The sequence below is a fragment of the Euleptes europaea genome, chromosome 3, assembly GCF_029931775.1.
Source record: "Euleptes europaea isolate rEulEur1 chromosome 3, rEulEur1.hap1, whole genome shotgun sequence".
In the NCBI taxonomy this organism is placed as follows: Eukaryota; Metazoa; Chordata; class Lepidosauria; order Squamata; family Sphaerodactylidae; genus Euleptes; species Euleptes europaea.
Window position 1 is genome coordinate 18,896,522 of NC_079314.1, and position 22,554 is coordinate 18,919,075.

The window sequence follows — 22,554 nt, forward strand, 5'->3', positions numbered from 1 at the left end:
TTTACGTGTTGTCACTCCTGAAGAAGACACACTCACATGCAAACCCCTATTAAAACTCTTCTGGAAGAAGTCTCAGACCCCATTGCTGAAACAAGAAGGTGTTTTTGGCCGTTGAAAAATCCCAACACTTTTAACCTCCCTTTTGTGATTCCTTCCTCAGAGAGTGTTCCTGTGGGACTTGGATGAAACCATCATAATATTTCATTCTCTTCTTACTGGATCATATGCCCAGAAATATGGGAAGGTATGAGGCGCTGTGTTTGTTTTCGTGGCAGTGTTTCTCAGCTGTTTCTGCTAAAACCTCATATACCAGATCTTGCATGGAGATATCAGGGAACACTTTATACTTGATTGCTTATTATGTTTTCTTTCTGAGAATATGTTAAGTGCATATTGCCTAACTATTGTATTTGATATCGTATGTATTATTATGCTGGTCTGTATAATTATAAACCATTCATTCAATCATTCCTATGAGTATATGCATGTTGTAGGGGATTTGGTAGCCATCTAGTCATATCCTTGTCAGAGAGATCAGGAAATTACAATCACAGCATTCTCTCTGTAATATGAGTGGAAAATCTCGCATGATACAGGCAGACAGCTTGGCAGAGTATTCCTTGGTTTTGTCCCAGCTACTCTGATATAGAATAGCTCCCGGGTTCTTAAAGGGTCTCTCCTTTTACATTAGAAACATCGGCTACTCAATCTGAAAGTTTTAAAGCACAAAAACCATTGCTTTGTTTTCTGTCCTAGGATCCAACTCTAGTGATCGGCTCTGGTTTGACTATGGAGGAAATGATTTTTGAAGTGGCTGATACACACTTATTTTTCAATGACTTAGAGGTGCGTATCGCCTTCTGTATTGTAACCTTAAACCATCATAGTGGACGACAGGTACCATATCGATATTTACTGGATTTGAGGAGCAAAGCAGATGCTACAGGGAATCAGTGTGAACTGAAACCGTAGCAGCTGGTCTCTGTGCTGATTTGTGCCATGTCCTGGTCTGGCTGCCTTTGCCTTCTGGCACCCAGAAAATAGATTCACTCACAAGATCTCGCTTCGTGTGCTCTCTTACAGGAATGCGACCAAGTCCACGTGGAAGACGTTGCATCCGATGACAATAGGCAAGATTTAAGGTGATACGTTTTGATTTTGTGCACTTCATTCTGCCTCGTGTTCTATAATTGAATCAATATATTTGAAAAGGGGGGCTTCCTTTACCCCACCTCCAAACGTCATTCCTGACGCATGGGGTGACATCACATCCCGACGTTTACTAGGCAGACTTTGTTTGCGGGGTGGTTTGCCATTGCCTGCCCCAGTTGTCGTAAGCTGGGTACTCATTTTACCGACCTCGGGAGGATGGGAGGCTGAGTCAACCTTGATCCGGCTACCTGAAACTGACTTCCATTGGGATCAAACTCAGGTCGTGAGCAGAGCTTGGACTGCAGTACTGCAGCTTACCATTCTGCCATGGGGCTCTTCAATGAGTATGATTATGATATTATAAATAGGAAGGATTACAAGAAAAAAGAGGAGGACTTTGTAAGCAAGAAGAAACCTTGTTTGGGTGTAGATGAATCAATTTGTGTATTTATTAGTACTATTGATGGTAATTTTGTAAGTTTATAATTTAATAAGCTTAATATGTTTCACTATAATCTGAAACTGCGGGGGCTCTATTCTGTGAACGCTTGTGTCACCGTAAGGGTACCTCAAGCCTCTCTTTTTGTAATCCAAAGTGTGTGTGTGTTTTGTCATAGTAACTACAATTTTGCCACGGATGGTTTCAGCGGCTCAGGAAGCAACGGCAACCACGGCTCAGTGGGCGTCCAGGGCGGAGTGGACTGGATGAGGAAACTGGCCTTCCGCTACCGGAAAGTGCGCGAGGTCTATGACAAATACAAAAACAACGTGGGGGGTGAGTGCGGGCCACATTTCGTGTCCCAGCTTTCAGCCGAGGCAGAGAGCGCGAAGCTGGGGAATCTTAATCTTGCCTTTCTTCCAAGGAGTGGATGGCCGTGACCTTCCCTCCCTTATGTTATCCTCTCCACTGTTCTGTGAGGTAGGCTAGGCAGGGAATGACTGGCCCAAAGGCACCCAGCAGCACCATCCCAAGTGCAGTTACACCCTTCTAAGCCCACTGAGGTCAGTGTGTTTAGAAAGGTGTAACTTGGAAGGGCAGCCATGAAGGAGCTAGAAAAGATTTTGAAGTGTAAGGATGTGTCACTGGCCAGCAAGACTAGGTTAATTCATGCCATCGTATTCCCTGTTACTATGTATATGTGTGAAAGCTGGACAGTGAAGAAAGCTGATAGGAAGAAAATAGATTCCTTTGAAATGTGGTGTTGGAGGAGAGTGTTACGGATACCCTGGACTGACAAAAACAAAAACAAATCAGTGGGTTATAGATCAAATCAAGCCTGAACTGTCCCTGGAAGCTAAAATGACTAAACTGAGGTGATCGTATTTTGGTCACATCATGAGACGACAAGAGTCACTGGAAAAGACAGTAATGCTAGGAAAAGTGGAGGGCAGCAGGAAAAGAGGAAGACCCAACAAGAGATGGACTGACTCAATAAAGGAAGCCACAGCCCTCAATTTGCAAGATCTGAGCAAGGCTGTCAAAGATAGGACATTTTGGAGGACTTTCATTCATAGGGTCGCCATGAGTCGGAAGCGACTTTACGGCACTTAACATACACACAACTCTGTTTAGGATCACGCTGCAGGTCTCCCAAATTCTGGCCCAGCCCTCTGCCCGCTTACTGTGCACTGGCTCACTGTCCTTAAATAATAATAATAATTAATAAACTTTTATTTATACCCCGTCCTCTCCCCGCCAAGCCAGGCTCAGGGGGGGCCTGCCAACATAGTCAATATACAGCAAACATCAGATTGCAAAATTCAAAATGTAAGCATGAAAACATTCTGACACGCTGAGATTTAAATTTTCTTCTGATTCGATCTTTGGCTCCCAGTGGGATCCCCATAGGGAGAGATGTTACTGTAAGACTTGGCCAGCGTCCTGGCACCCTTGTTCAACGTCATATAAGCCGAGTCTGAATTTGATGGAGCTGGAAGACCAGCTGACAAAAAAGGGAGAGAGGTGATCCAAGTGGGCGACCTTATTATGATGCCATTCCCCTGTTTTTAAAAGCATCTTTAGTCTGCGTGCATTCTATTGTCACATGAAGCGGCCGTTCTAATTGCTGCTGATGCCCATGACTGCTAACTGCAGCACTGCTGCAGCATCTGATAGACCCAGGCCATTCACTGGGCCTGGTTGTGTCCAGTTTCTTACGCTTATTATTGGGAAATGGATATCCCCTCTTTCTTATTGGTCCACCCCAATAAATAGACCATCAGAACAAACATAGAACAGCAGATTCGCTAAACAGCGATACAAGACATAGAAACATCAAACAGTGAAAACCCAGCTGAGTGCCAGCGCTGCATGAAATCAAATAAGATAATAAAACTAAGATAATAAAACAAAATAATAACCAATATATTTAACAGCTTCCAGAGGAGCGATAGTAAGACAGTAAGGTGGATTTCTTGGGGCAGGGAGTTCCGCAAGTCGGGGGGGGGGGTGCATCCCAAAAATGTCCTGTTCCATGTCTCTCGCTAAGGTACGCAGAATAGGATGCCGAACGATGACATTTAAACCAGTGTAGTGTGACGTGGTTGCTAAAAATTGCAGAATTGGGTCCGTTCTCTCCGTGCTCCAATAGAATGACTTGAAGTTCGATGTTTCTAATGTCCTTGCCTTATCTGCCTGCCTTTTAACAGCCCTCCTCAGCCCCGAGAAGAAGGAAGCGTTGCAGAGATTACGGGAAGACATAGAAGTATTAACAGACTCCTGGCTGGGAACAGCACTGAAGTCCCTCCTTCTCATTCAGTCCAGGTATGGCCATGGGCGCCTGCTGCTTGGGCCTCTTCCAATACAAACGGGAGTACAGCCTGGGTCCTTCCATCCATTGGAACAGACATCATGGAGTGTTTCCAGGGGGACATGTGCTGTGATGTGGTTCATGTTTTCCTTGAACTGCTGCTGTGCCTGAGTGGAGAAACTTAATCTGGGTGCCCAGCTACCCAAAAGGAGAAGAAGAGCTGGTTTTTATATGCCAACTTTCTCTACCTTTGAAGGAGAATCAAACTGGCTTACAATCTCCTTCCCTTCCCCTCCCCACAGCAGACACTTTGTGAGGTAGGTGGGGCTGAGAGAGTTCTGAGAGAACTGTGACTGGCCCAAGGTCACCCAGCTGGCTTCATGTGTAGGAGTGGGGAAACCAACCTGGTTCACCAGATAAGAGTCCGCCGCTCATGTGGAGGAGTGGGGAATCAAACCCGGTTCACCAGATTCGAGTCCACCACTCCAAACCACCGCTCTTAACCACTACACCATGCTAGGCCATAATAATCTGTGTTAAAGCTGCTACTGATTTTTACAGATCTGTGCAGCACCCTAGCACTGTTGGTGTCTATGTGTAAAGTTCTACAATCGATTAGCGACTTCATATCGCCTGCTTTGATGGGCTGGAATGGCAGAATGGAACTGCGTTCTCTTTTTCTGTGGCTCGATTCTGATATTGCGCAAAACCGGTAACCAGAAAAAACCCACATGAAAAAGCCCACAAGAAAATTGCTCACAAAAAAAACCCCACGGTCATAAATGCACACAAGAAAAAAGCCCACACGGAAAAAGGCCCACATGGGAAAAGGCCCACACGGAAAGAAGCCCACATAGGGAAAAGCCCACACAGAAAAATACTCACATTTGAATACTTAATATTACTTATTTATTTTGTTTTTTAAAAATTACAGCCATAACATAATTTTTACAACCCATAACATAACTTTCGCAACTATTAACATTTACTTAATAAAAAATAACTAGATCAGAAAGAACCATATTTTATTATTTCCAAATCATGAAAAACACTATTTGTACTGGTATGATAATACCTGATAATTATTCATTTTTTATTCTTACATTTCACATTAATTTTATTCACACTTCTGTGTAGGAAGTATGAGCAGGTGGAAGATAAACTTACTTAAAGAGATTGGCTAATTTGCAGTAAAGATTGATATCTGAATTATTATTTACTCGATTTATTATTGAATGTTGGTCCCTCATTTAATCCAGGGGGTCCCCATTCATTCCGGGTTTGTTTTCAACAGCTGGCAGCGATATAAAAACAGTGAAATAGCTTTAATTTCATGTCAAATAATCACTGTAAAGGAATAAAGTATATAGTTAAATAACAAATAAGAGACTTTTATAGAAGTGTGAATAAAATTAATGTGAAATGTAAGAATAAAAAATGAGTAATTATCAGGTATTATCATACCAGTACAAATAGCATTTTTCATGATTTGGAAATAATAAAATATGGTTCTTTCTGATCTAGTTATTTTTTATTAAGTAATTGTTAATGTTAATAGTTGTGAAAGTTATGTTATGGGTTGTAAAAATTATGTTATGGCTGTAATTTTTTAAAAACAAAACAAATAAATAATATTAAGTATTCAAATGTGAGTATTTTTCTGTGTAAGCTTTTCCCCATGTGGGCTTTTTTCCGTTGTGCATTAGCCAATGTTAATTTGTGGCAAGCCAGGTCCCTCTGCAGTCCATCAAATAGAAACCACACACTGGGATGACTGCAGTGGAGCAGGGAATTAAGAGCGTTGTGAAATCCTTCACAACAGTTGGAAGTAGGCCTCTGGCACACCTCCCTGCCATCCCCCTGCCCCCCATCCGGAGTCCTCATCTGGAGGCCTGGTCTACCGCCATAAAAGCCTCTTGGTAGACCTGGCCTCCAGCTGTCCCATCGGGAGGCCAGGTCTACCTATTGGCTTTCTTGGTGGTAGACTCCCTGGACTCCAGGGGCCCACATCTGTGTGAGAACTCCAGAGGTAACGCCTTGCTTCTCTGAATTGAAAGTACTCAGGAAGCCATTTGTTGTCAAGGTAACGGATGGCCTTTCAAATGGACTATGAAGGTACTCATCATTTTAAACAAGATGTTTGCTTCCAAACATATTGTGAATATAGAAATTTTTCTACTTTGAGTATTTTTCTGTGTGGGCTTTTTTCCATGTGCGCTTTCTTCCTTGTGGCCTTTCTTCCATGTGGGCTTTTTTCCATGTGGGCTTTTTTCTTGTGTGCATTTATGACCGTGGGTTTTTTCTGTGGGCAATTTTCTTGTGGGCTTTTTTCTTGTGGGCTTTTTTCATAGAACCGGCAAAACCATGGTTTAACTAAACGAACTGTGGTTAGTGTGATTGAGTGCAGGCTGCTCCACTAATTGTGGTTAGTTAGAGCCCATCAAGCCAGGATCTGAAGCTGGTTTGTTGACCACAGTTAGTCCTAACTAGGTTCAGAGGGTGGCCGTGTCGGTCTGCAGTAGAACAGTTAGATTCGAGTCCAGTAGCACCTGAGTGACAAGAGTTTCTGGGTATAAGCTTTTGAGAGTCAAAGCTCCTTCATCAGACATGAGTAGAAATGGAGATTCACTTGGTGACCTTGGGCCAGTCAGGCACGCTGAGCCTTGCCTACCTCACAGGGCTGTTGTGAGGATAAGACGTAGGAGGTGAGAACCATGTTGTCAGGTATGGTGAGATCCTCTTTGGGGAGAGAAATGAGGTACGAACATCCAAATATTCATCGGTTGAATAGTCATGAAGGCTTTCCATGTCATTTAGCAAGAAGGGTTGATCTAGGGGGAACTGTGAATGATTTTTTAAAATGTCATTGGCATTGTAAGGGTCATCTGCCCTGCTTAGCATTGGAGAAGGGAACATATAATCATCAAATGAGCACTTGCATTTGCCGTTAATAGTAGAGTTCTAACCTTAGTGGCTTCTGATAATCCTGATAATCCTTATCTTTATCCAAATATAGTCCCCTATATAGTAGATGTTTGTGTAATATATAGTAATATATTTGACTCAATAAAGGAAGCCACAACCCCTAGTTTACAAGATCTGAGCAAGGCTGTCAAAGACAGGACATTTTGGAGGACACTGATTCATAGGGTCGCCATGAGTCGGAAGCGACTTGACGGCACTTAACACACACACACACACACACACACAGAGTACTATGTGGTGATATAATTATAATATATGGCTTTGCCATATTAATAATAAATCTGAATCTGGAGCCTCCAGGAACTTTCTTCCTGGAGCCCTTTCTAGCATTTATAGCATCCAAATATTTCTTGTTTGTAGAACTGTGTGGCAGGGGCTGTCTTAGAACTTCTTTTGTTTAACTTACTGTCTCATGTTCCCCTCTAGGAAGAACTGTGTGAACGTTCTAATAACCACCACCCAGCTAGTACCAGCCCTGGCCAAGGTCTTGCTGTACGGATTAGGCGAAGTGTTTCCAATTGAAAATATTTATAGCGCAACAAAAATAGGTAAGTTCCCTCGTGTCTTGAGGGCTCCTGGCCTGCATGGTGTCAGAGAGTGCAGTATGGTCTGGTGCAGAGAGGGAGATCGAGGAAAGATTTCAGAACATCGGATGGTGTGGGTTGGAGACAGCAAGATTGTATTTTGAGGACCCAGTCCGACTATTCTTTCTAACCCTTATGATTCCATAACACAATTTCCCAAAGCGTGCGAATGACGTACTTGGTGTCATCTTGGAAGCTGGCAAGTATTTGGGTCGGAACCCAGCTGCTGAGGTTAGACACCCTCCCCCCACGTTGGCACCTGTGACGTTCCTCGGACACCATCCCAAAAAGGGTGTGGGTTGTTTCCTGACAGGTAAAGAGAGCTGTTTCGAAAGGATCGTGTCCCGGTTTGGGAAGAAGGTGACGTACGTGGTGATCGGAGATGGGCGTGATGAAGAGATGGCAGCCAAGCAGGTAACTATGGGCTGGATCTTTCCTGGCCACCACCTACTCAGAATAGAGAACTCGAGCCTTCCCGTGCTTGGCCTGCGCGAAGCAGCCCGCGTTTTGTTTAACTGCGCCTTGTCTCTCTTTACAGCACAATATGCCCTTTTGGAGGATCACGAACCACGCCGACCTGGTGTCCCTTCACCAGGCCCTTGAACTGGACTTCCTGTGAGGAGCTGAGCAATGGCAAAATTGGCGCATGGCCGCCCGAACGGCCCCGCTCGGCTGTTACCGAGAGCCTGCTTGGGGACTGGCTCTTTTTTTTTTCCCCCATCAAGAAGAAATCTAGATAGCGGAAGTGTACAGTAGGAGGCGCCACCCTGTCGCTTTCCCCAGGACAGCCGCTGGCGGTGGGGCGGGAGTTCCACCCGGTAAGCCGCCGCTGTCGCCTTGGCATATAGTTTCTGGAGCTTTAATCGTCCTCTGTTTGGGGTGAAGGGGGTTTCTGGGACCGAGCAGAGCATCCCGGGTGGGGAGCCTCCAGCAGCGATAGACCTAACTCACTGTGCAGCCTTTTTTGTGGTATTATGATAAAAGAAAAGACAACTTTTGTAGAGTAACTTTCATCACCTCCCGGCTCCTCTCTAGCTTTCCGAAACAAAAAAGGAAGTTGAATAGATGTTTATTTTTGTACAGGGGGGGGGGAAGGTTCAGAAACTTTCCCTTCTTGCAGAAGCTTAAAACAACAGCAGCCTGTCGACATTCACCCAAAGGCCGCGCGACGACCTTCTGTGTTCTGGGAGAAGAGGGGGGAGGCAGGGGGTGGGGGGGACGAGCTCCTCTATGCCAGTCTGCCTGGCAATACGGCTGGCTCCTTTCGTCATTGGCACCATGATGGGACGGCCGTGAGAGCGCATCCGGACCCTTCGGAGCATCTTTCTCCAGCGAACGCCTGCTTAACTACCAGTCAGAGCGCTGCAGTGGGATAGGACGTGGCCGATGGGAATTCCCTGAGCAGCGGAAGAGGAAACGGCTGGTACATAACCATGTTGGATGTCCTGACTTCATCCCTCTTTCCAGCACCCGCACTGTATGCACTGAGCAGAAGGAAAGCCCCATTATTATTATTTTTGGCGCTGCTGTGGCTGAGGCCCAGAAATCCAAACAGGAAAGTACCCACTTTTCCTTCACGCAGCAATCTGGCTCCTTACTGCAGCAAGATTCCATTTCAGTCGTCCTTTACAAAGTCACCGTTAATGTCAAGTCATACTGCCAGATCAATTCAGCACCCAAGAAAGATGCCCCTGTTGCTGATTCCCTCATGCCTTAGTGGCTTCCTGCTGATGGTCCCCAGTCTGCAATCTCTTGGAAAGATGCCCCTATTGCTGATTCCCTTGCATGCCTTGGTGGCTTGCTGATGGTCCCTTGTGCACAAATTCTTGGAGCAGTAAAGTAGACGCAGCAAGGAGTCCAAACAAGAACTCCTTTGCTTTTGGGGATAAACTCTGCTGTTTCTGACCAGGAAGACAGCATGGCGATTGCTTTTTGCTTTTCTTTCAGGATCACAGTGAGGTGGATCCTCCCCCTCCCCCCCATCCTTTCACTCCTCTGAGCAAAGTTGGAAGCCTTCCTCCAACTTAAGTGGCTCTTCCGTCGGAGGAAGAGCCATTTAAGTTGGAGAAAGTTTCTTTAGGAGGGGGGCCGCTTGGAGGATGGTTGGATCCACCTGAGTATAACCTAGACGGGGGTCGATTCTGGGCAGGGACGCGTGCATCTTGGAAGACGCTTCTCTGCTTTCTTGCCACGAGACTTCCTTGCTTTCATATATTTTAGGCAGCTAGCATCTCTTCAGAGTTGGTTGCTGGCAACACAGCAGGTCCTGAGCAGAATGAAAGCACACACTCCCTCCCTGGAAGCAAAGGAAGCCCTAAATCTCTGCTGTATTATACAAGGAGACTTGGTTCTGTAATTCCTCACTCTTGTGCATTTTCGCTATTCTGCAAAAGCAGGCCAGGTTTCTAGCTTGACGGGGGCGCTCCTGAGATTCATAGCGAAGGCGCGAGTCGGCGTGGGCTTTAGGATCAACTCCGTGCCTTAACCTTCCACCTAGTCTCCTAAACGCGTCAGCAGCTGCGTAAAGGGAGTTGCATGCAGCCCCTCAACCTTCCAAGTTCCTTATTTCACCATTAAACAAGGAGTGCTCTCAATTGACTTAGTGGGCCGAGGTGCCAAGCGGCCTGGAAAGCAGCGGGCATTGTTCGTTTGACTTAAGAGAGCCTTTCAGAAGGCACCAGTACTGCTGCAAACCCTTTTTGGCTGTGCGTGGAGGTTGTTTTTGCCTCAGATATCCATATTTATACAGTGTCTCCTCCTTGCCCCTCTATGTCAATGAACTGATTTCCCTCAGGTAATTGTTACAATTTTCCACGTTAATAAAAGCTGTCCTGGTTCTCACGTTACTCAGCTCCCCGGTTGCATTTCTGTTGGGTCTTCAGAAAAAAATTTGGAAATTTTTTGGGGGGTTTTGTGTGTGTGTGGTTGCCTTTGGTTGTTTTCAGTTCTTTTCCATAGATTTCTCCGTATAGCATTCAAGTGTGAACTGGCCCCACCGTGATGCGGTTTCCTATAACAAGCAGCCGTCCGACTTGGTTTGTTTTCATTATGACCCTAATAACTCTCTTCCGCCCCCCGCCCCCGCCCCCCATCCCTCCAAGTTGGTGGCAGAGGCTACCACAGAGATCCATGTGCGTGCTGGTGTCCCCTAGAAATGCCGGTTCTCTCCCTCAGGGTCCCTCAGACGTCCAGTTTCAGGGAGAACTGGCGTCAGCCTGTGCTTGCGGTTTTGACAGGAGGGCATTAATGGCTAAAGACTCCTTGAACATCATGTTCTATGTAATGGGAAGTGTCCTGTAAACTGGAAAAAAAATAAAGTCTTTTATTTTCTGTTAAAAAAAGAAAAGCGTCCTCTTCCTTCATTCTGAAAATTCAGTCCAGAAACGACTCAGGATGAATTGGGAAGATCGTACTTCTCCCCGCATGCAGGCTTGGATGCATTATGGCATAGGTCCGCAATGTGATGCCCACCAACTGTTTTTGGAAAGTGGGTGTAGCCAGGTAGGTCTCCTGCGCAGCATGGCTTCTGATTGGCCAGTGAAGATCTGTCTGGTTGTACAGATTAAACAATGCACTGGCAGCAGCTGCCACCACAGTATTGGTTTTATGGTGTAGTGGTTTGGAGCGGTGGACTCTGATCTGGAGAACCGGGTTCGATTCCCCACTCCTCCACATGAGCGGCGGAGGCTAATCTGGTGAACTGGATTTGTTTCCCTGCTTCACCTGTAGGAGCAGGGAAACAAATCCAGTTCACCAGATTAGCCTCCGCCGCTCATGTGGAGGAGTGGGGAATCGAACCCTGTTCTCCAGATCAGAGTCCACCGCTCCCTGCTCCTACAGGTGAAGCACCCTGACCTGGATGGCCCAGGCTAGCCTGATCTCGTCAGATCTCAGAAGCTAAGTAGGGTCAGCCCTGGTTAGTATTTGGATGGGAGACCACCAAGGAATACCAGGGTTGCTGTGCAGAGGAAGGCACTGGCAAACCACCTCTGTTAGTCTCTTGCCATGAAAACCCCAAAAAGGGGTCGCCATAAGTCGGGTGTGACTTGATGGCACTTTATACACACACACACAGGTGAAGCCAGCTGCGTGACCTTGGGCTAGTCACAGCTCTCTTAGAGCTCTCTCAGCCCCACCTATCTCACAGGGTGTCTGTTGTGGGGAGGGGAAGGGAAGGGGATTGTAAGCCGGTTTGATTCTTCCTTAAGTGGTAGAGAAAGTCTGTCTGTGTGCTTTGTCTCTGCCTCCCATGGTGGCCATTTTGTGGTTGCCCCCACAACCCAGTGTCAGATTGTCAACGGTGCCCGGAGGCTCAAAGGCATAACCTGCCTTATGGGGTTACATTAGAACCATCGGACCGCATTTCAATCTCACCCTTCCGCCCAGTTCAAGTAAAGGTACACATGAAGCTGGGCCTTCAACCTCACTCTTGCCCAGCTCAGCAGGCAGTGGTTTCCACAGGTGCAAGTTGCCCACGTTCCCTCCTACCCAGTCCTTTCAGCTAGAGATGACAAGGACCGAACCTTCTACAGTCTGAGCAGACACTCTGCCCCTAAGCCACGGCTTCTCCCTGCCAATTTTGAGCTCCACAACTGTTCTCGGAGAAAGCGGAGGCTGGCCCAAAGTCACCTGGTGAGTAGGGGTTTAATTCAAAGCAGCTGCTGATTTTACCCAGGGAGGTCAGTCGTAAAAGCCTAGCGTGGGAAGGGTTCTTAGGGGGTCGTCCAGTCCAACCACCTGCTCAGCGCAGAAAATTCAAACAGAGCATCCCCAACCAATGACTGTCCAGCCTCTGCCTCAAGGTCTTGAGACAGGAAGATCCCTTCCTATCAGTAACTGATGCCACTGTCAATCTACTTTTACCAGAGATCTAGTGTAGTGGAGGGTTAGAGCGTCAGACTAGGATCTGGGAAGCCCAGGCTTAAATCCCCACTCTGCCATGGAAGTGTGGGCCAGTCCCAGTGCACAGCCTAACCTACCTTACAGGGTTGTTGTGATTAAGATGGAGAAGACAAAAATGTATGCCGCTTTGGGTCCCCAGTGGGGAGAAAGGCAGGGTATAAATAAAGTGAAGAGAGCCAGTGTGGTGTAGTGGCTAAGAGCGGTGGACTCTAACTTGGAGAACCAGGTTCGATTCCCCACTCCTCCACATGAAACCAGTTGGGTGATCTTGGGCTAGTCACACTCTCTCAGCCCCACCTACCTTACAGGGTGTCTGTTGTGGGGAGAGGAAGGGAAGGCAATTGTAAATCTCTTTGAGACTCCTTAAAGGTAGAGAAAAAGCAAGATATGAAAACCAACTCTTCTAAATAAGGACGTTTTTCTTGATGTTCAAGCACAATATACCTTCCACCCATAGTTGCTGCAACTTTTTTTGGCTACCAGTCTGAGGTAACTGGAAGCATTTCCAGTCTGACACTGGAGCCCCCAGAAAGAGCCTTCGGAATACTTCTGTACGAGTGCTGATAGTGAGGGACTCCAGCCATACTAGAAACGCTTTATTTTTGTCAAAACCTCTTCATGTAGGGCCAATAAGTTAACATTCTGCACTGACAGCCAAATGGACACTTGAACATGTATAACAATGGGTCGATAGCCATGGGAGTGCTTGGGCGTAAACGCATGGTCGCTTTAGCCTCCTTTATTCCCTGTTTCAGCCAGGATTGCCGAACGTGTGTTCGATCCTGGCTAAATCCTGGCTGAAACAGGGAATAAAGGAGGCTAAAGTGACCATGCGTTTTTGCCCCTTGTGAATTGAAGAATGGTCTGTTTCCCTCGGGTGGGGGGTAACTGAGTGTGGGAAAAGCCTGAGGGAAAAGGGTTAAGAAGTCTCCTTCTCACTTCTCCCCACTTCCCCACCTTCCATGTAACACTCTGCTTGGCCTTTGGGCTCCCACCCCCCCCACAGCCTGGTCTTGTAAACAGCTGAGAAAGAAACCGCTAAACCAAATTCAACACAGATAGTAATAACCTCAATACCAATATAATGTTATCAGCTCTATCACAGAAATAACATATAGCTTCTACATATCACAGACAAATCATTCACATCAGAGAATCTGATTTTTCAAACTACACATGAGAATTCCAAGTCAACACGAGTCCCAAGACTCCACGACTCTTGGAAGAGTTGATAATGTTATATTGGTTATGGAGGTTATTAACTGCCTTTCTGTGTCGATTTTTGTGTAGCTTTTTTGCCTATTAACACAGAGGCTTCGTATTTTTGACGACACTAAAAAGAAACTGCGGCAGTTAAATTAATCACAGGCAAAAAATAAATAAATGCAGGCCGCCTTGAGCGCTACTCCGAACATGGGACGTTCTGGGACGACCCGCTTAGTTGTGAGGCTGTGGAAACGTCTGCAGGGGGCACACCGGCCCAGCTTAATGTTAAAGGAGTCAAACCGGACAACAAAAGGATGCTGAAGGAGGGAAGGGCAAAAGAAGCCAGCCGAACAATTTAACAGGACCGCAACACGTTTAGAATCCAGGAATCTTATTCAGGGGCAAATGACTCGGGCCTGATTTGAAGAACTGAGCGATACCGCATCATCCGAAGCGTTTTATTTAAACTGGGCCGTCGGCCATTACGCATGCAGTGTTAGCGTGCCAGAGATTCCGAGTCTAGGCAGGCAATCGGCTGGAGCACTAACACACGTGCAGTGGCCCAGTTTAAATACACTGGCTACCTGAGAACTTCCCTGTGTGACTTCCCCTCCCCTGGCATTGTTTAAACCAGGCATTAGTTGTCATTCTTATTATCTGCCATCCTAAAGTGTGTTTATCAAGTGTTCTACTCCTCTCAAACTTTATATGAAAACAACAAAACCATGCCAGACAGCAGGGTTATGGGCATGGTGCATTGCACTATTTTCACACACAGGGTAATTGCATGGGCACCAGTGCCATCTTTATACTGGGCCTCTATCTCATCAAGGGGCAGCTAAAATTACCTTGCACGACCTTGGCCTCTTCAAAGGCCCAACAGTCACTCAAGATTGTTTTTCATACTCCAGGAGGAGATTGAGTATGCCCTTGAAGGAAAAATCACAGCCCTGAGAACACATGCTGGGTTTCAGTGAAGTGTTCTTAGGACACCTCTGAAGGTCATCTCTCCTTTGTTCCCATGGTACCCGATACACAGGTCAGGGATGCCTTAGGCATGGCCAAGTCAATCTAGCAGCAAAGAGAAGAAACAAAGGATGGGAGAGTCACTGGTATGAATTTCATTGCAAATGTTCTCAGGGCTGTAACGGGTACCAAGTGGACATGGCCACAAACTTCTCCCTAGATCACAGGGATCTCATCCTGGGATTCCCTGTTCAGGATTTGTTTCTGCTGCATTTCTTGGAGGCAGCATTTAACAGCTGGGCTCCAGAGGAGCAAAAATGGTTCACCAATGTGGTTCAAGCTAGTGTCTCTGGGGGCACCTGTAGGCAGCTGGGCTCAAAGTCCCGCGAGAGGCCAGCAAAGAAGTATTGTGAGAGTTTGTACGTCCGCTGGTTGACGAGGCCTACAACCAGCTCTTGCTGGAAAACAGCCACATCTTCGCCTGCTAGTCCTCTGACGTCTACTTCATCATAAGCGGCAGGGGGCACAGCCTGCCGCGTGGGGTGACAACTTTGATAGTAGATACATCGCAGAAGGATTCCGAGGATGTAGCAGGGCACGGCGGCGAGGAGAGCGTACTGCACAGGGGAGTCCCAGCTTAATGGACGGTTGTACCAGACCCAGAAGAAGGTGAGGAGAGCACTGTCCAGCGCCAGGAACGTGTAGTAAATGGCGCAGCGGTAGCGTGTCTTCCCCTCGGCTATGTTGAACCAGCAGAAATAGAGGATGACGGCCACTACCGCCCGATAAAGCCACTCAAAGCCAGCATGCTCCATGAAGTCCGTGCCCTGCAGCGAAACCCAGAGGAACATGGCCAACCAGACGCCCAGGAAGTGCAGGAAAATGTAGCTGGGGAAGAGGGCGGTGAAGAGGGCCAGGGACAGGATGCGGGGGCACACCAACAGGAAGTTCCACAGGAAGTAGATGGCCGAGGAAAGGAGGCCCAGTTTGTGCTTTTCCCGTAGGAAGGTGCGCAGGGACTGGTGGTAATCCAGAAGGGCCCAGGCGATGCATACAAAAGAGGTGCAAATTCCGAGCACTGTAACGAGAGCAAGGAGAGAGGGCAGCCCTGAGATGATGGATGATAAGCCTCACGCAACACAGTGGATAGGGTGCAAAAGTCAGTATCTCGAGAATCACAGGTTTTGTGTATGGAAGAAAGGGCCACCTTTAAAGTACACTATGGGCACTTTCACACATGGCGAACAATGCACTTTTAATCCACTTTCAACGCACTTTGCAGCTGGATTTTACTGTGTGAAACGGCAAAATCCATTTGCAGACGATCATTAAAGTGCATTGAAAGTAGACTGAAAGTGCATTATTCAGCATGTGTGAAAGCGCCCTATAAGTTAAGGAATGGTTAAATAAATAAGGGTGTATTTTTCAAAGGCAATTTGCTAGTCTTTATGGCAAGGATAGGCTTGAAAAGTAATACCAAAGGGAAATCTCAGGAATCATAATTTCTAGGGGTTCTGGACTTATGGAGAGCTTGGAACATGCTCACAAAATAGTCAGGTGGTCCAATGGAACGTACCAGTTCACACCACAAGGCGGAGGGGGTTACAGGTTCCCGAACATTAATCATTCCATCTAAGTGGAAATCTAGCACAGCATCCAAAAGGCTAAGCTAGGACCTGTCTGTGTGATGTGCTCGACTTTTATTTGCAGAAAGCTTTTACCGGAAAACACAAAAATTGGATGCTCTCCACCCTGAAATGGTACAGCCCTCTCTACCACCACACCACTGTACCATCTCAGTTTTAGATGAGGCCAAAAACAGCATCTATGTGTAGCCAAGAAATATTGATTAGGCAAATATCGGTCTCAGCCTTTGCTTTCACAGCTCGGCTGGGAAGATTTCTAGACCCGTTTTTCCACACAAAGATTGCACAGTGAATCTCCTGTGTGGATGAGCTGATCCAGTTGCAAATGGATGGCTGTAGCAAAGAGGTCAACCTTTTATAGTTAGAGAGCCAACCTGCTGCCGGTATTCGGAACAAAAGATCAAAGAGCCAGTATAAGGAATCTATTTGCATAACTAAAGCGACACAATTTAACAACATGTGGATTAATAATCTAAAACGTTTCCACAGTCTCAACACTAGTTATTTTGAGGTCTCACAATAACTAAAAACTATATACAGGAGCACCCAGCATACATAAATCTGTGCATGGTCACTGGCATAAATCTGTTAATGGTTTGTACTAGGATTCCTGACAATGGCTCACTTCTCTTATTTCCCTTTCCGTTAAGTGTCTCTAAGAAGCACTTTATACTCATAAAAATCTTTGCCTGCCACTCCCTTCACATCCCAGTTCTTCTAGCATTCTGCCTACCCTTGCAAAAATAACCTAAAAGGTTTCATTTTCTCCAGCGTGGTGTAGTGGTTAAGAGCGGTGGTTTGGAGTGGTGGAGTCTGACCTGGAGAACCGGGTTTGATTTCCCCCACTCCTCCACATGAGCGGTGGACACTAATCTGGTGAACTGGATTTGTTTCCCCACACATGAAGCCAGCTGGGTGACCTTTGGCAAGTTACAGCTCTGTTAGAGCTCTCTCAGCCCCACCTACCTCTCAGGGTGTCTGTTGTGGGGAGGGGAAGGTGATTGTAAGCTGGTTTGAATCTCCCTTAACTGGTAGAGACAGTCGGCGTATAAAAACCAACTCTTCTTCTTCTTCTCCTTTAAAGGGCCATATCTGGTTCTATACTGAGCCATATACTGAGCAGGGGTCCCCAACATTTTTCAGCCGTCAGGCACCTTAAAAACTGACACGGGGTGGGGAGCGCAATCACAGAATGGCTGCCAAAAGGGGCAGAGCCAGCAGCAAAATATCAGGGAGTGAGGTTATGCACAGTTCTAACAGTAAGCCTTTAACATTCCAAGCAGAAGCTGTGTTTAACAGGAAGCCTTTTAAAATGAGCCTGTGGCTTTAAAATGTTTTCGTGTGAACTTTCTCGCATATCTTCGGTCATGCAGCAAAGGTACTTGTGGTATGGTGGCCACTGCTGCCAAAGCAGTGTTTAAAAAATCTGCACAGCCAATAAGATCTCCACTGTGCATATTTTTTAAAAACACCGTTACACCATAATAGAAGAAGAGGAGTTGGTTTTTATATGCCGACTTTTTCTACCACTTAAGGAAGAATCAAACCAGCTTACAAGCACCTTCCCCTCCCCACAACAGACACCCTGTGAGGTAGGTGGGGCTGAGAGAGTGTGACTAGCCCAAGGTCACCCAGCTGGCTTCATGTGGAGGAATGGGGAAACAAATCCAGTTTGCCAGATTAGCCTCCGCCACTCGTGGAGGAGTGGGGCATCAAAGCCGGTTCTCCAGATCAGAGTCCACCGCTCCAAACCACCGCTCTTAACCACTACACCAAGCGGGCTCTCTCATGCTAGTGAAACATCCACCGCTGTAGCAGATGCAGCCCAAACCCCTGGAAAAACCTGCTTTCTGGCCCCTGAATGCCAGAAGCAGGGCCTGTCGCCGGAACGCAAGTCACTCACTCTGAAACGTCTCTGCTTTACCCGTGTGTAGGATAATGTAGACCCCGAGGGTGAGCTGTGGGGCGCTTTCCAAGAAGGTCTCGAACAGGCGCAGCAAGCTGATGTCGTGGGAGAGGAAAACGGCGTAGCCCCGCTCGACCTCTGTTGCAGCTTCATTCCGGCACACCTTAAAACCAACCTTCAGGACATGGAGACACCTGCAACGTGGGCAGCAATGCAGTTGATTGCTGAGAATCAGTTCGACACAAAATACCAGCTCAGCAGAATATTTTTTGGGCAAGTCTCAGGTGAGGATACGGGCACTTTCGCACATGCCAAATAATGCACTTTCAATCCTCTTTCAATGCACTTTGAAGCTGGATTTTACTGTGGCGATTTTTGCATGGACAATTTTGATGCTCCCTCAAAGCTTTTTTAAAATGTGACTTTAAAAATGCCTTTTCACGGTCCCAACGCAAAAGGAGAAGTTCCACTCCCCCCCACTCGCCTGCTCCTTTGTTCCTGTTTGCATAGCTATTAGCATATGCATAGCTAACGCGCCTCTGTTGTTTTGCATGGTTCCTTGAGGGGATTCTTTGCGGGCAAACACCAAAGGTCGCGTTGAATGGCCTCTTTAGTAATGCGAAGCAGGTAAGCGCTGGCTTCGCAGTCACTTCTGGAATGACGGTTCAGCATGCACAATTCAAAAAAAATATGCGGGGCAATTCAGCCTGGAACGCGCTGCTAATTACCATGCAAAAATGGCCTGTGTGAAAGGGCAAAATCCACTTGCAAACAATTGTTAAAGTGCATTGAACGTGCATTATTCAGCATGCGTGAAAGCGCCCGTTCGGTAGTAGAGCTAGCAGGGGAGATGTGTAGGAAACATCTTGGTTGGGGCTGAAGTCCTGTTCCTCCTTTGTTTCCAGGTGATTAAGCCCGGGTGTGGCCAGAAACCTTTTTTCAGTAAAGGAGATAAGTAAGGGATGCCTTTATGGCAGCTGAATACGTTCTGGGCTGAGTTTTCCCCCCTATCCCTGCAGGTAATTAAGCCCGGGTGTGACCAGAGTTTACAAAACTAGAAGCCTCTTCCCAGCCAGCGGAAAATTGTTTGGATGCAATTTATACATGCTCCAGGCCATCAGCCAGTGATTATTTGCAAGCATGTATATAGTAAGGGATCAGGAAAACAATTCAGCATCCTTCCCCTCTCCCACAACGCAGTGAAACAGATCCCACGGTGAATATCGGGGGCATGAACACAGCCTGACCTGATTTTTATGCATTTAATGGTGGTGGTATACTGCCTCTGAACATGGAGGTTCAATTTTGCTATCACAGCAACCTCTACACCTTCCCCGCTAGTGAGTGCAGTGGGGCCTTTAGACAATGTGATGAACCAAAATGTCAGCGGGAAGAGAAATATTATGCAAGTGCTATTAGAGCAGCCTCGAGTAATCTGGAGAAGCTGCCATATGACTGAAAGCATCAGCTTTACTGTTGCAACACCTCTCTGATCCAGAGATACTCCACCCTCCACATGCCAGGATGTGCATCAAACAAACCTCACATCTCCCTATCCCCTCTTCCCATCTGTGGTCCTGAACTTGCACACCCTTGTTGCAATGCCTGATTAAAAGCAATGCCTAATTAAAAGCTCAAGTATAAGATTATTTTTTAAAAATCACTCACCTTTGTCAGAGTGCCATTAAAAACAACAAGATTTGAGTCCAGTAGAACTTCAGAGACCAACAAGATTTTAGGGATGCAAGATTTCAAGGTATCTGACAAAGGGAGCTTTGAATCGGGATGGACTAAAACGAAGGACAAGCTAGCCCATTAGAAACAATGGGAGAGGCTGCATGGCCTATTGAAGAAAATGGGAGCCAGGACTGCCCATTGACTTGCATGGGCTCCATTGAAATAGGTTACAGCACAAAAAGAGTTGCAAGGAAAATGTGGAATGGGATATTCCATTAAGGTCTCTGGGCTTAGCTACATTACTCTGGGATTGGAATGACAGCCCCCAAAGTGGAATGTCAGCCCCTGTTATTCCGGTCCCAGAACACTTCTGCTAGTCTCAGGGGCTGTCATTCAACTCTGGGGGCTGTCATCCCAGTCCCAGCGTAATGTAGCTAGGCTCAGAGACCTTACTGGAACATCCATTCCACATTTTCTTTGCAACTCTTTTTTGTGCTGTAACCTATTTCATGCAAGTCAACGGGCAGTCCTGGCTCCCATTATCTTCAATGGGCTGTGCAGCCTCTCCCATTGTTTCTAGTGGGCTAGCCTGTCCTTCGTTTTAGTCCATCCCCTTTGAATCACAAAAACGTATACCCCAAAGATCTTGTTGGTCTCTAAGGTTCTACTAGACTCAAATCGAGCTGTTCTACTGCAGACCAACTCTGCTACCCTCGGAAACCATTAACAACAAGACTGCCGACAACTGGGGAAGTATTCTGAGATAACCGAGGAAGATGCTGTGAACTTAGGCAGAACATGAGAGGGAGGGCAGGAAGGGATGAATCAGTGCTTGGCTCTCGTGGCCCTTTCTTACATGCCCAGGGAAATGCCCATCGCCACGTTGGAATTGTCCTCCATGACAGATTAGCCAGGGATCCTGGAGGTTTTTTTTGCCTTCCTCTGGGCATAGAGCAGGGTCACTGGGGGGAGGTAGTTGTGAATTTCCTACGTTGTGCAGGAGGTTGGACTAGATGACCCTTGTGTAGGGTTGCCAGGTCCCTCTTCGTCACGGGCAGGAGGTTTTTGGGGCGGAGCCTGAGGAGGGGAGGGTTTTGGAAGGGGAGGGACTTCAATGCCATAAAGTCCAATTGTCAAAGCAGCCATTTTCTCCAGGGGAACTGATCTCTATCAGCTGGAGACCAGCTGTAATAGCAGCTCTCCAGCTAGTACCTGGAGGTGGGCAACCCTACCCTTGTGGTCCCTTCCAGATCTTATGTTTCTACCCTTAACGGGCTGAGATGGAGGGCTTTACTCCTAGAGAACAAACTGACTCCTAAAATGCGGGGCCTTTTCAATGGTAGCCCCCTGGTTCCAAGGCTCCCTCCTGAGGAAGGCTCACCCAGGCCTCTTCCCTTAGAGACAAGCACAAAAACGTCTCTTTACCAGAGAGGCAAACCTGCCTGTTACTGTAATTTTGGGGAGGGTGGGAATATTTATTTTATTATTGTTTCTACACTGAGAGACACCCTGGACAACTTTTGAGGCAGACATTGTGTGTGTGTTAAGTGCCGTCAAGTCGCTTCCGACTCATGGCGACCCTATGAATCATGGCTTCCTTTATTGAGTCAATCCATCTCTTGTTGGGTCTTTCTCTTTTCCTGCTGCCCTCCACTTTTCCTAGGATGACTGTCTTTTCCAGTGACTCTTGCCTTCTCATAATGTGACCAAAGTACGACAGCCTCAATTCAGGCTTGATTTGATCTATAACCCACTGATTTGGGTTTTTTGTGGAAGACATTGACAGATATTTTTTTACAGTCTATTGTTTAAAAACGTAAAGGTAAAGGTCCCCTGTGCAAGCACCGGGTCATTCCTGACCCACGGGGGTGACGTCGCATCCCGACGTTTCCAAGGCAGACTGTGTTTACGGGGTGGGTTGCCAGGGCCTTCCCCAGTCATCTTCCCTTTACCCCCAGCAAGCTGGGTCCTCATTTGACCGACCTCGGAAGGATGGAAGGCTGAGTCCACCTGGAGCCGGCGACCTGCAACCGACTTCCGTCGGGATCGAACTCAGGTCGTGAGCAGAGCTTGGACTGCAGTCCTGCAGCTGACCACTCTTCGAACCAGCTTCCTCTGGCGGGCGCAGGAGCAGAACCGACCCCATCGCCCTGCTGGGTACCAGTTCCCCTTACCTGTACAGGTACCCCAGCTGCAGGAGATGTAGCGCGAGCAGGGTCTGGTCCCCGAGCGGGTCCCGGCGCAGCTCCTTCGGGTCGCTCCGGTACCAGGCCCAGCTGAAGAGCTGCGTGGCCAGCGAGGAGAGGCCCAGGAGGGCCAGCACCAGGCCGCCCCACGAGTCATGCCCGGCCCGCAGGTAGCTGGCGGCGACCCACGCGTCGGCGGCCAGGTCGACCAGGAAGGCCGCCGTGCCCATCGAGGCGAAGAGCAGGTCCCGGCAACGGTACCGAGGCGTCGACGGCGGGATGCGCATGGACCACGCCATGGCTCGGGGAAGGAGGTCGGGGCGGGGGATCCGGCCGGGATCTTCGCCCCCCGCGCGCAGGATCGCCGGGAGGAGCTGCGGCGGGCGGCAGAAGCCCCTTCCCCTGTGGCAAGACGGCGAGGGGATCGACGCAGCTCTTCCCCGGCCCTGCTCCCGGCCGGCTTGGAGAAAGCGATCCCGGGGGAGGATCTCCCTCCGCCCAAGCGAAGGGATCTTTCTCTAAGCCGTTTTCCTTCTCGGGCCGCCCGGGCTCAGCCGTCGCCCCCTCCCAGCCCTCCTCTCCAGGGCTGATCCC

The 22,554-nt window shown here is 47.6% G+C and overlaps 2 protein-coding genes across 3 annotated transcripts in view; one reads left to right on the top strand and one right to left on the bottom strand.

Moving 5' to 3' along the window:
• The window catches only part of EYA3 (EYA transcriptional coactivator and phosphatase 3), a 61,182-nt gene extending 53,073 nt beyond the window's left edge, over window positions 1-8,109 (top strand). For both annotated transcript variants that reach the window (XM_056847331.1, XM_056847332.1), the window contains 8 exons: window positions 161-244; window positions 757-846; window positions 1,084-1,142; window positions 1,770-1,927; window positions 3,802-3,916; window positions 7,314-7,435; window positions 7,785-7,885; window positions 8,010-8,109. In XM_056847331.1, coding sequence (XP_056703309.1) covers window positions 161-244; window positions 757-846; window positions 1,084-1,142; window positions 1,770-1,927; window positions 3,802-3,916; window positions 7,314-7,435; window positions 7,785-7,885; window positions 8,010-8,090 — 810 coding nt within the window. In that variant the 3' untranslated portion in view covers window positions 8,091-8,109. The remainder of the gene's footprint in view (window positions 1-160; window positions 245-756; window positions 847-1,083; window positions 1,143-1,769; window positions 1,928-3,801; window positions 3,917-7,313; window positions 7,436-7,784; window positions 7,886-8,009) is intronic.
• A 6,771-nt stretch (window positions 8,110-14,880) lies between these two features.
• Window positions 14,881-22,259, bottom strand: XKR8 (XK related 8). Its single transcript, XM_056846418.1, has 3 exons — window positions 21,949-22,259; window positions 18,095-18,291; window positions 14,881-15,623 (listed from the first exon to the last, which is right to left on the bottom strand). The coding sequence occupies exons 1-3, from the start codon at window positions 22,257-22,259 to the stop codon at window positions 14,881-14,883; spliced, it is 1,251 nt and encodes a 416-aa protein (XP_056702396.1).
• Window positions 22,260-22,554: the final 295 nt, after the last annotated feature.

Coding starts and splice junctions, on each gene's coding strand:
- XKR8 (XM_056846418.1), bottom strand. CDS start 22,259: ATGGCGTGGTCCATGCGCATCCCGCCGTCGACGCCTCGGTACCGTTGC. Junction 18,292..21,948: donor CAGCTGGGGTACCTGTACAG/GTAAGGGGAACT, acceptor CCCACGTTGCAG/GTGTCTCCATGTCCTGAAGG. Junction 15,624..18,094: donor TAAAGCAGAGACGTTTCAGA/GTGAGTGACTTG, acceptor CTCTCGTTACAG/TGCTCGGAATTTGCACCTCT.